The sequence below is a fragment of the Mercenaria mercenaria genome, chromosome 17 (genome assembly GCF_021730395.1).
Source record: "Mercenaria mercenaria strain notata chromosome 17, MADL_Memer_1, whole genome shotgun sequence".
NCBI classification, from domain to species: domain Eukaryota; kingdom Metazoa; phylum Mollusca; class Bivalvia; order Venerida; family Veneridae; genus Mercenaria; species Mercenaria mercenaria.
The window spans coordinates 55,958,838-55,972,904 of NC_069377.1; the positions used below are offsets into that span (position 1 = coordinate 55,958,838).

The 14,067-nt window shown below is 32.2% G+C and overlaps 1 protein-coding gene across 15 annotated transcripts in view; it reads right to left on the reverse strand.

The window, feature by feature from the left end:
• Positions 1-1,326: 1,326 nt before the first annotated feature.
• Positions 1,327-14,067, reverse strand: part of LOC128550091 (hepatocyte nuclear factor 6-like) — a 36,850-nt gene continuing 24,109 nt past the window's right edge. For 8 of the 15 annotated variants that reach the window (XM_053528243.1, XM_053528236.1, XM_053528239.1 and 5 more), the window contains one exon: positions 1,327-8,907. In XM_053528243.1, coding sequence (XP_053384218.1) covers positions 8,618-8,907 — 290 coding nt within the window. In that variant the 3' untranslated portion in view covers positions 1,327-8,617. The remainder of the gene's footprint in view (positions 8,908-14,067) is intronic. The other 7 variants (XM_053528244.1, XM_053528240.1, XM_053528235.1 and 4 more) reach the window with 2 other exon arrangements.

Sequence of the window (14,067 nt, forward strand, 5' to 3'; positions counted from 1 at the left end):
TCATGATCCTAGGACCAAGCGTTCTTGGGTTATTATCTGGAAACCATTTAACTGTTCCGGGTCACTGTGACCTTGACCTTGAATCTACTGACCTCAAAATCATTATGGGCCATCTGCTGGTCATGGCCAACCTCCCTATCAACTTTCATGATCCTAGACCCAAGCATTCTTAAGTTATCATCCGGAAACTGTTTAACTGTTCCGGGTCACTGTGTCCTTGACCTTTGACCTTCTGATCTCAAAATCAGTAGGGGTCATCTGCTGGTCATGACCAACCTCCCTATCAACTATTATGATCCTAGGCCTAAGTGTTCTTGAGTTACATCTGGAAACGGATTGGTCTATGGACCAACAGACATCTGCCAAACAATATACCCTCCTTCTTCAAAGGGGGGCATAATTACAGGAAGTCCATCAAAACTTTAACCAAGGTGTGGACATGGAAGGACGCCGACACCAGGACCTTCAATGCAATTAAGTTATTGGGCAGAAACAAATTTTTACTTGACCTTTAACAGTGACCTTGACCTTTAACCGACAAGCATAGATCATGTGTTGACACATTGTCTTATCATGGGGAACGTTTGTGTGTACCACTAAGATAATCCATTAATGCATATTAAAGTTATGAAGCAGAAACATAATGTATGTGCATAATCTACATATTGCCCTCTATTCACATTCCAAGTTTTATGAACCTAGTTTGAATACTATTTGAGTAATTGCAGGATCCAGATTTGCAGACGGCCGGAGGGCATTCCCGTGTTCCACCAGTAGGGACTAATTACTTATCTGTTTAAACTGAGATGTCCAAACATTAATTATACTAAACTAGAGCTGCTTTTGAGAAAAAACATGTCTCTGGCAACTGCCTAATCATCTGAATAGTAGTATATGAGTTAACCATGCACCAAGACCTAAACTGCATAATCATCTGACATGATTAGGTCTTGGGGCATAAATTGACTCATATACTACTATTCACATGATAAGTAGTATACGAGTCATTTATGCCCCAACACCAAAGCAATTTTCAGTAATTCAAGGGCCAGAATTCCGAAGTGCCTGGGCCGATTTAGATATTTATCGAACTTGGCCAAGGACTTATTGTCAAACACATTTTGTTCAAGTTTGGTGAAGATCGGGTGAGAAATGTTCAACTTAAGAGTGCAGACAACATTTGTGACCAGACAGACAGACAGACAGACAGGAGTAGATCAATATGTCTCCCACACCACTGTGTGGTGGAGACATAATGAGGAGTATATCCTGAATATTTCATTTCCGAGTTGATACACTTTATGTAAGAACAACAGAGACAATGGATTCATATCAAGATATTTTATTGTACACATACATGAATACTAAGTCAATGTTAATGGATTAGACAAACGTTACAGTTGTGTGACCTACAGACAAGAATTAAAGGAAAGAAAAAAATCCAAAAATTCCACACGAATTGTTACTGTGAGAAATTTGCAAACAGAATCAAAAGCAATGAAAAGATCCAAAAAAAATTAAACATTGCATAAATCTAACTACTACCACAACAGTGTACATAGTTTCCATGGAAACTGAGTGTCCCCATGCAAAAAACTGACATGGAATGAAAATGGATCATGTTTACACGGAGAGAATGTCCCATGTTAATTTGTTTACATGGAATGAAATGACCCATGTTGTTTAATGAAATGTATGATTGATTTCTAAAAAAAACATGGACATTTACAATATATGTTACCATTATCATCTGGTAACTATGATATCATTAACAAAAATCTAATGCACAATGTTTCATGTACAAAGCCCCGTAAAAATAATACAATTAATTTTTTAATTAACCCCACCTCGGGTATAAGTCTTCATATGCACATCTATTGAAAAGAATCACTATTTCTCAAAAAAAATGCACGAAAAATGCAGTGTTACCCTTTACGCAAGGAAAACAAAACTTTTTACACTAATTATACTCAAGAGAAAAACCAAAACATTACAATGTACCTGTTATAAAAGATACAAATATTGTGTTGAAACCTTCCGGCGTCAACTTGTAAGTTTTTGTAAGTCAATTCCTTATCTTCAGCACACTAAATCTAAAATATAATAAAATATTGTACAATACAAAACAAATTCACCCAACAACAAACTACGGTAAGGCTTGTTCCTCAAGATCTCAAAATTAAACTTCTTTATTTCAATTTGGCGTAATACAAACTTACTTCACTTCAGATCTATGATTATATTTGTTTTCATTTTAACATTTTCAAGTTTATGTATTTTGTTGGAAAATTTAACTCCTGAATTTTTTTTTTCAGATGTAATAGCACGCAATACAGAGAATACAGACTTTGATTCTGACTGTCTAGGCTTCCAGGAAAAGGTAACTCCTTGAAAATATTTGGAATTACATTTGATCACATATAATAAATGATTATTACTAAGAAATAAATCCATATTCACTTAGTCGCCCAGATTATTGTTGAAGCCTCAACTATTCGGTTTGCAAGACACCAAATTCAAATAAAGAAGATTGTTTTCAAAGATTCTTAATCTAATTACTACTTAAAGGTGCTAGACTTGTTCCTAGAACACCAGCACCTGTGTTCCCAAGATTTCAGAACTCGTCTTTTGTACACAAACACAATCATTTACACATAAATAAATATTGCACAAAAAATGGACAGTCTCTAAGTTTTTCTTGTGAAAATGATGCACAATCTGCAACCATTACCAAGTGTACAGTAAATAAAACGTCTGCTTCATTTCTGTTTTCAGCATATTTACAGAAACTGTCTAAAATATCAATTTGAATGGTTACAAGTAACATTTAAAATCTTTAACAAAAAAAACAGTGTAAATAGATTTTACCATTCAAAGAATCACCATTTAATATATTAAATAATTCATCAATTATTCTGTAAAAAAAACCTATCAAATGAAAATCAAACTAAGAAAAATAAACAAGCTGTCTTATTTTCTCAAAATGAAGATTTCATCATACAGAAATTTGGACTGCACAAGATAAAGACTGCAATTTATACACCATTTTCATGAGCCTATTTCAAAACTGGAGTTTGCCTCCAGTTCTAATAGTTGACTAGTTTTCACACGGCAACAGTAACTATGGTGATCACATGCGTTTATTTCCTGTCTGAGAATGTCCAAGTATTGGTCCCGGGCCTCATATTGGTCCCTTGTAACACAGAACACATATTACAATTCAGTAAATTTCTTAAATTCTTCTGGTAATAGGAAACAACCTATGAAGTTTCATTATACTTTTATTACTCGTTTCTCGCTTTGATACAAATAATACAGCATTTCTGTTTGTTTTGAAACCGAGTAACCATTCTTGTGACAAATAACGTCATTTAAACAGAAAAAAAATATGTAAAAATTGGTAAAGATTATTTCGGTTTTTGTTTTTACAACTTTCCAAAACCTACACTCAAGTGTTGATGATGCTGAATAGCAAAGGACACCCTAGGATGCACTGTAAAGGTTGTGGAGACCAAAGTCACATGAACAAGGCCAATCTGACCATGCTCATTTTGCCATTAACTCATTGTTGTCAAAACACATTAAGTTCAGAAATAAATAAATTAAATCAATAATAAATATAATCATCAAAAACACACAAAACCTCATAATAAAATCATGCTTCATAGTATCCTCATTAAAACCAATCGTGTTAAGGCTGAAAATGAAAAAAAAAGGACAACTTATTTCAGAAAAAACAGTAAATCAAACTTTTTATGTTTATCCCCCACCCCCCAAAAAGAATCAACATTATTTAAAACAAAAATTACATTTTGCATCATCTGATTTAAAAATATTGATTTTGTCTAGTTTAAGCATAAAAAAACATTTTGTGTTATCAGGAATTACGAAACATAGTTTTATAGTCATAAGACCAAATGGTAAAAGCCATGACACATATTCATTTGTATCACTAATGAAAATAGGAACAAAAAGCTAACAATGGAAAAACTAAACAAAAATGTCATTAAAAATAATTAAAGGGCGGATTTATGATTCAGATCTTTATATAACAATACTTAATAAGCATAAAAACTAGACTACAGCTCAGGAAATACATACACGATTACACAGAATAACACAGTCGAAATCAGATCAAATACCGATACTGTTGTTTTTTTGTTGTCCTTATATTTATAACTTCAAGGCAACAAAAATTCAACTGAAGCATACTTAACTACAAGTACATGTTTGTGTTATTCTAAATTGAGTTTAACGTGACCTTTTTACAGACTTTTTTTTTTTAACCCTTTCAAGTTTGATACAAGTTCTAAACTTGACATATCTATTGTTAGTTTTTCATGACTGAATATTAAATTCCTAATTTGACTTTTACATAAACTGAAACCTATTTTGCCTAGTGTTTATTAAATACTAACTTCATTCAAAACATGTGTGAGTAACATTTTCATGCATGTATTTCCTTAGCTGTAGACCTTCACAGGGTATATAGACAATAAACCATTCTAATACTAGTCTCATTCAAAATACAAACCTGCATTTCTATGATTGTTCATTATTAGTAAAAACAAAACATTTGACAAGAAATATTGACATGGATTTCAAAAGTTTCAGTCATGATTATGATCAATACCATAAACCTAAAATTTCATTTTGCAATGTCTTTTATGCCAGGCACTATTATGTAAATTTTGTTCAAACGAGAAAATAAAACAGGAAGTCACTTGATAAAACTAGTTATTATGCCTAGAGAATAAAGGTAAAATATAACGTCAAAGAAAAAACCTATTATGGACTTTAAATTATGTCTGAAGTATTGCAAATAGCCTTTAGTTTGCACAAATATATCCCTCAAAATGATTAGTGAATATGTCAAGACAGTGTATACTTTACAAGTGATCATGAAAAGGCATTCTGAAACGTTGATTAGCTTTTCTATTTTTTTTTCATACGCTGCAAGATGTCTTAAGTTTGAAAAAATACTCCTTGTGAGGTGAAATATTAGTAATCTGACCTCAAACATCCCTGTATATCTGTAATGGACTATTCCTGTTTACATTTATGGATAGTCCATTAGCACAAATAGAGGTGGAAGGGGTAATATACATATATATCCATCAAGATCTCTTCTGAATTTCAGAGATTCAGAGAATAAATGTGTATAAACTGACAAAACAGGAACTGATATGCCTTGGGGTTGATAACAAAATAGATCAACATTGAATAATAATAATAATAATAATAATAATAAAAATCAGCACAAAACAAGTTTGTTCACAACACAAGAAATTCTACCACATTTAAATGGACATGCCATATTAGACTTTTTTGCATTCACCGTGTCATTTTTATGCTACCCAGAATCTGCAGTGATATTTGTTTATGCAGAATGTTTAAGTTTACCCAAAATGCAACTGACTTCTATATATTTACCCAAAATGCATCTGGAAGTTCATTCTTCTTCCTGTGTTTTAATTTTCTTGTAAAATCTGCTGCCATGTTGTTTGAAAATGTTCACCTTTCTTAACCAGCTGTTTAAGGTTCTCAGGAAGATTAATTTAGATATTAGAGTGCCACAGGCTTTTTTTCAACATCTTAAGTCATTGTTCTAAATACCACGACTTTTTTATCAAGATTACAATAACCCAAGTTTTTTTCCGTTTCTGTTTTTGGCAAATTCTACCAACTTAAATGGACTTAACGATGGTGAATTAAGTCAAATATGGCACATACATTACATACATCAATTATGTTTTTTTTTCTCTCTCTGTAGTATATACATATACAGATATGGAGACACATGTATATAACATCTGTTACTAAATGTTACCATGTTGTAAGTTTCTGAAATCCACACGGTTAGCAAGCTAACAAAAATACTGCAACATGGCATTAAGCTTTAAAGAAAATAAACTAGTGACCGTTACTTTAAGTAATTTATCAAAACTGAGCTGCATCACATGAAAAAGGAACCATATCTGTTTTTATTTGAGTTTAAAAATACAATCCATTTTTATAATATTAGCAGATAACAAAATGCAAAAAGTAAAAATTCAGCTTTTTCTTGCCTTAAATATATATCATATAACAACATCACTTAAATCATTAAGGTACCTTGTCATGTGACATGGACTTGTCTAAAACATTTTAATCTGGCTAAAGACCCTGTCTAAGGTAATAACTACGAATTAACAGTATTACCCCTCCCTACTAAAATATACACAGAAGCACTTATTCTTCACACAAATTCATGGGAAAAGTAACACATCGGATTATCATTCATAGATATAAATATGTATTTTAATAACACATTAGAAATATGCTTTTTCCACGTGTACATTTTCACACACAACACTGACTCAGTTAAAAGGGGTCACATAAAAATATGTGAATATATACACTTGTCCTGAATTCGCCTGTATGTAAGAAAATATGATACTGATGAATGAAGATTGTGATATTTTGATCTATTCCTTCCCCATCATTTTTTCCCTTCAAAAGTATTATTGCACAAAAATTGCCAGCAATTATTCCGTTATTCTATAAACTTCCGGATTATTTTGATGGATTTCTACGAGCAATATGATTGGATTATTACAATATTCCCACTGACACAATTGGATAATTTTTGTTCTACATATTTCATTCAAATAATTTTTAACAAAAAAATGCAAAATGAAACACCAGCTTCATCCTTAAAAATAATCGAAATTTATTTCTGGTCAAGAAAGCACAAATTTATAAAGAAGTAAAAATCATAGGTACCCCCAAAATACCCCTAAGCATGATACCAGGGAGGAAATTAATAAGGCAGCTTTTGAAAAATCATGCCCCCCAAAAAGTATGCAAACTTAAATCTCATTAAGACAAAATATGAGAAAAGATGAATAAGGAGACGAATAAGAATGTTACAAAAGAATGTAGAAGTTTCTGAGATTTTATTATTATGTAACAAAAAAAAGGAAACAGAATACAACTGGATGCCTAGGCATGCTCTAATATACACATATAATGTATCATGGAATGATATTTATTATGTCATGGAATGCCTCACGATGATGTATGAGTTTTGTTTTGACCAATGAAAAATAAATAAGATGAAAGTAAGACCATGAAAGAATTTGTAAGGTTGTTGGGATTTCACACTCCATTGTGAGACTTGGATTTCTGAAGTCTGAGAAATTAAATTATGGAATGCCAAAAAAAATGGCCTAAAGATGTGTAGAGATATACCTGAATTGTACTGATTGATCAGTCGATATGGATTTACTATATCAAACAAAAAATGCCATCTGAAGAAACACTGCAGTGGAAAACAAAGACATTAATGATGGCACTTTGTTATGTAATGCTTTATTACAAAGAACAGTTGTCTGTGTGAAATGGAGACACTCTCTCCTACTAACATAAATCTTTTCCCCTGCTGAAAGTATACATTATACTAGTATCTCAGCAAATTTTGACCAAACCTACTACCTTTATTTGATTAGTATTCTAAAATGGCATTTCTAAGCACTGGATTTATGGTAAGGGTAGTACGTATAAAAGTCATAAATACGTTTCTCAGTTCACTTTATTCTTAAGAAGAGAAACATATCCCTTTTTCAAACAATCTTTAACTCTTTCCCCACATGTACAGTGACACAAACTCATTCTGTCGAAATTTCAAATAAATTCTAAAAAATTCTAATTTCCACAACCTCTTTAGGGAATTTCTATACAAAAATTTGGAATTCCCATATGGATGGTAATGGATCTGTTGAATTCCCATAACCAATTATGGATTTGTTTGAACTCATCAGTATCAACCAGCTTGGCTATACTGAATTCTGGATTTCTGTTTAAAAAAGCACAATCATGTTCAATAAGTTAAGTTCAGCACATCTGTTTGCATTAAACATATAAATATTCATATACTCAGATCAACATAAAATGCAAAGATAAAAATAGGAGTTCATTTGATCAAAAAACCGAAGGAAAAAAACTCAGCTACGTTTCTACGAAATAAGGGTAAAACAAAAACATTATAAATCAACATTGAGAAATAAATAAGATCACTAATCTGCTACCGTACTTGAGCTGAGAATCTGCCGTACACGATTCTAAAACAATACCTTTACCTAAATAAAATTTTACACGATTTAACATCAGTAAATGGGGAATGTTGTATAAATAAAAACATCGATATATACACATTAGATTCAATTAAATACAGATCATTCAATATATATATGTATGTATAACATGAGACACAGTTGAAAAATTTTGGTTATGCATCTATACACATATTTCACAACATTCTACAGATGAGTTAGTCTATCATTTGTACAACAAATGATGCCACATAGCATAAATTTTCTATACACAGTAAAATTTCCTACTCTAATCCATTGAAATTCATTTGCCGCACAACAGTCCGCAATGATTTTTACGTGTAAGTAAATTGCCTCAGAACACTGCATTTGAACACACGCCACCCTGATTCAACAAGCAACATTCAGCGATTCTGTTTTAGTTTATTATGAAACCTGTTGCTTTATTTTATTTTTCGCGAACACTCACGGAGTTTGTTGATTTCAGTTGTTTCAATGAAACAACACGGTCACATGACACAATTTCAACTTTTCGGCATACCGGTAGGTGCACTTTCTCGGTTATCATTACCGTTGTCATCTCGCCACTTATCAACGGATCTCCGCCGTGCATTCATGAAAAAGTTTGCAACAGTGGTAACTTCAAGGCCAAGCTGTTGGGCTATCGTAGCTTGCATTTCCTTTGAAGGTCGTTTGGTCTCCTTGAATATTGCATGCAGGGTGCGACGTTGAATGTCAGTAAACACAAGTCTTGGCTTTTTTGGCCCGCGGTTTTCCTGAGGGGTAGACATCTCCGACTCTTTTCTTTTCACTGCTGAAATCAAAGAGAAAGAGAACAAATTTAAATTTTTTAAACGCAGACATACTAAATCTTAAATATATACAATTGTTTTTGCCTGAAGCAGTCTGAAACCAAATACATTGCAAAAAATTAACACAAAGTCTCTAAGTACACATGTTAAATTAAGCTCAAAGATGGCACAATTATAAGTCCTGAATTTGAAGAAAAAATTGAAACAAAACACAGTTACAAAGTGTGGAAAAGTTCAAACTCAATTTTCTAAAAGAAGTCAAATCTATAACCCTTGGGAAAATGCAATTTGTATGTCAGATGGGTCTTCTTGACTTTCAAACTTAATTTTCAAGATTGCAGTTAAAAAACATCACAAAAACTGATGAATTTTAACAATCAGACAAATTTTGGGCTGTAAATATGGTTTTATCAAAACATACCTTTTACCATGACATGTTAAATCTGTTGTGATGTTTTGATCTTAACCAATATACTAGTATATATGTATTTATGAAATATAGTGAATAAATAATACATAAAGGGAGAGTGAAGAGAGATGTGAAATAATTTGTTTTATTTCATTTATATGGCCAGTATGGATGAAGAAAGGTTAAATATTTAAAGAACAGATAGACAGGTAGAAGAAACTCCATAGGTCACATTCATCTAATTTATGACTAATAACATATTTACAGTGATAAAACAAAGACCAGTGGCTTACATTTAGTAATCTTTTCTCCCAGGCTTGACAAATCCTACCTATCAGTTTTGTCAACTTCTGAGTACAGACTAATTAATTTTGTTCCCAACACCTGTGGTACTGCCGGTACATAAAGGTTGAAAGTCATCCACATGTTCTTATAATATTATGGTTGCCATGGTGCCCACTTCATGATTTTCATTTAAATTTATTCATGTACAAACCTACCAGTTCTTTTATCTATTTAAACATGCTAGCAAATGTTTAAAACTGTGAGTATATATATGTATTAACTAACAAGATTCTGCAGATACAAAAAGTTGTACAGAACCTTTATCCAATGACAGCTCTGTTATAAATTGGGGAAAATGTGATGTAAATCCATACTGAGCGTTGTTTTATTATTTATTAATTAAAGTCTTTAGAACCGACTGATTCTGCCTTTGCGAACAGTGCAGATCATGATCAGCCTGCACATCTGTGTAGTCCGATTAAGATCTGCACTGTTTGCCATTCAGTATCTTTTTTGGCAAGCATCTCTTTTAACAGTTAATGGTACTGTCCAAATTGAAAGATGGATAAGTTCATTATAGAAATTTATCAGGAAAACGGTTGTGAAGAAACTGTTTCAGTAACGATGTTTTGCATACTGCCTTTGTTTGGAATGTTAAAGTTCTCACAGGTAAAGCTTTGGCTGTAAACTATTAGAAAACTCTTTTCCCCATAACTTCTGGGATTTTTAGGTTTAAAATTGGGGACAAACGGACTACTTGCAATTTTGAGTGGGAACAAACTTCATCCCCCTCTACCCTCCCCTCTAAAGAAAAAAAATAATCTTACAAGTAATATTAATTGTAGCATGGCAGTCATTTTTGTTTAAGACTGATAACCAATCATTAATAAACAGTTTGTTGATAATTTTTTGTACAATTTATAAAATATTTGTTGAAATGCCTAGCAAGTTTTATTTATAAAAGAAAAAGGTCAACATGCTCCCCGATATTCCATCCAGAACAAACATAAAACAAAATCCCCAAGTACTATGACCCTGAATGGGTTGAATTTCTCCCTGAATCTCTGGATAAATACGGTAATCCTTATTTGTCTATGAATTGCTTATTTATTTATCAAAAGGATGGTAAAATATTCATAAAGAAGATTCCTGTGCTGTAAAATATAATCAAGTCAGTACCGATGTATCATAAATAACATTACTAAGACCTGGAATCTCTTTGTAAATACGGACCTGACTTTATGAAATTCGGATGCGCTATTTTATCGTAATTTTTCAAAACATTTAAAAATTTTCAAAGACATTACTGTGAAAAACATCATTAGGCAATTCTGTGAAGAGTATTGTAAGGTGATTCTGTGAAAATAAGTGATTCTAGGCAATAATTGTTAAATATTTTTATTAAGTTAATTTTGTGAAAAGTACCACAAGGCAATTTTGTTGAAACTATCAAACAGAAATTTTCTGAATATTATCACAAGTCAACTGTATGAAAACTATTGTAAGGCAGTTCTGTGAAAACTATCATTGTGTGAATCTGTCACGCCTTAATGGAAACAAATCATATACAGCAACTGTCTTACAGTGCTATGCATGTATATACACCTATATGGCGATCCTTCTTCAAACTATAAAACTGCAATGTCATGTTAAATACATCATTTCCTTATTCTCACTAAATGACCAGATACAAGGAAACTTAAATCATGACAAAATGAACAACCTTTTTTTCATATATCAAAAGTTTCTAGAAGGTTTAACAACATCCCCATTAGTAGATTATTTTCAATGTCTCAAGCTGTTTACATCTTTATACTAGTATAATGTTCTATCAAGCTGTTGCTTTTACGATAAAAAATATTACCATGGCAACAAGCAAGCACTGGCTTCATTTAACTGACCAATAATGAAAACCCAACACGTTTTTCTAGTTTTCTTCAGATCTCAATATAGACTACGATGTATTATTTATAATTAAAACACAATTATCAGTGTCCAGAATGTTTTACCAAACAAAGGTTTGTCACTACTATTATTAAATGTCCATGTATGCCTGTTTACAGAGAAAGTGCTTGCTTATATTTGTGATGTGTTTTACATGTAAATGCAAAAATCAGGAAAATCTCTGCCTAAACTAAATTCGAATGAATGTCATTATTACCATATAAGGCAAATCCTGAGATTTTGGCAGGACATTTTATTGGAAACTTCTATGAGAGTTACATTTAATATGGTAACAAGCAGATGTCACAATCTGAGCATCCTAACATTTTCCTGTGAGCGAAGATGTAGACAACTAATTAATGAACCTATATACACTTCCAAACACCACTTCAAATATATTGTATCAGGTTCAATTAAACCGAAATAACAGTCTTCGAAATTCACTGGAAAATTGTTTCCTACACTTGCTTTTGTGCTGACGATCTTAAAAGCAACCAATCAAAAAGGATCCTACTGCTCAAAAACCTTGTGAACCAAGCCAAGCCAAGAAGGCTGATATTAGGAAAACCACAAGGAATATTTATACTTATTCATATAATAACTCCTTACTACAGATATGTTTCTATAAGACAAAATCTTCTGTTGACAGGTCTACCATAAATTTATGTTTCCATGGAGATGAATATTCTATAAGGGTTGATTGCTATCTCTATGTCTCAGTTCCTTACAAGAATACAAAATGTGATATACTCCACTACTTTGTGCTTTATACAGTGTACCTAATTAAGACCAGTAGATAAAATCTTCCACTTCCTATTTCTGCAAGAAAAGATCTATCCAACTCATTTTCATTCCATTTTTTTTTCTTTTAAGAATTCTCTGTCAACACCAGTAAGATCTTAAATAAATTTCTCACTTTCAAGCTCTGTTAATTTTTATTCTGTCAAACAAAGGTCTTAATTCTACCTCTCTAAAGTCTAAAACATGAAATAAAGCAAAACGGAAACAGACAACCTATACTGAAGCAGGTTTCCTGTCACAGATCAACAATTACAGCATTAAAAACGGAGAAACTTGTGTTATCTAACTGACCAAATTTGCTTGTTGTGCCTTTTGTGCATTGCCTTTAACAAATTTTGTCCATTTGTCTAGTAAATGTTTTAGACGCTATCGTTCAATCTAGATTGGACCAATCATTTCATTGTCGTTTCCAATACATTTTCTCGAAATCATACACAATCTGGTTTGAAGCAGGATAAAATTACGACTGGATAAAATTACGGCTGAATTTATGATACTGTTATTTAGTGTCGATGTTTATACAGCAGCCAAGAGAAAGGACATGTGGTGACATGTTTCTTATAATCAGCTTTCATTCCTTAGCAACGAGAAGCTGGCGAATGTCAGGCTCCACAGAACACATTTAATACAGTGACTACCATTTTTCTTCTCATAAAAGAGAAGAAAACTTAAAATGAGAACATTCAGCCTATGAATACAGAAAATAACCCATTACTACTGAACATCTATTTTTTAAATCTGAAGAGGTCTTTGCAACATTTTATAAAATCATGAACCTAAGGCCGTTCCATATTAAAACTAGCAAACAATTCCATATAAGTTTCTATTTTATACAGAAAAATCTCTCTTCTCACAATGTTTCTAATGGAAAATTACATTTTTTGTCTTGTTAGCTCCGTCAGTGATTTAATTAAAATCTCAAACCATTAACAATCATTCCCTATTGAGGTCGTCGGTACAATGTTTACCTAATAATGTGACTGGGAAGCTGAATTATTCCACTCGAATCGCCCCGATACTTCCAGGATTTTACGAGTGAAGAATTACAGGGAATTTCAATCTCTTCTAACAATTGGTTGTTCTCGAAATGAAGCACAAATTCCCAGGAAGGAATTCATGAATAGACAGCACTGAATACTACTTTATGTTATTAAAGAATAAATGACCATGGTGAACGACAGGCGGTAAATGGACGTAAATAATATTGTTTTACATATCATATACCATCATCCTCATTAAATAACAGAGACTTTAAATGAAAATATGACAAACATGTCATAGAACCAACCTTGCATCAAAACACGACTTTTTACAGTACTTTTTTTCAGATTAATTTTTTTTCACATTGGCAAAATATGGATGCTGCAATAAAACAAAACTTAAGACGATATTTTGGGGATTTAAAGCTATTAGCAATGACTTATAATAAATCATAAAATTTGGTAAATCAATAATATCCCTATAATGTCTTAACGCCAGAACAACAAGAGAAGGTTCTTGAAACATAAGCATCCCCATAATTACCATGCTATTATGCTAGGCCAACATGTCTTGGGACCCTGCAAGTGTAAAGAATATCATTTTTTATGAGCTTAGTATGCTTTGTTTAGATTAATGTGTCCACAGGGATTGCAAAGCAAACACTCATCTCTGATCGGTTATGTTTGAAGAACTGGAGAACTGGATCATTGTTCTAAATAAACAGTCATTACAACTTTAATCA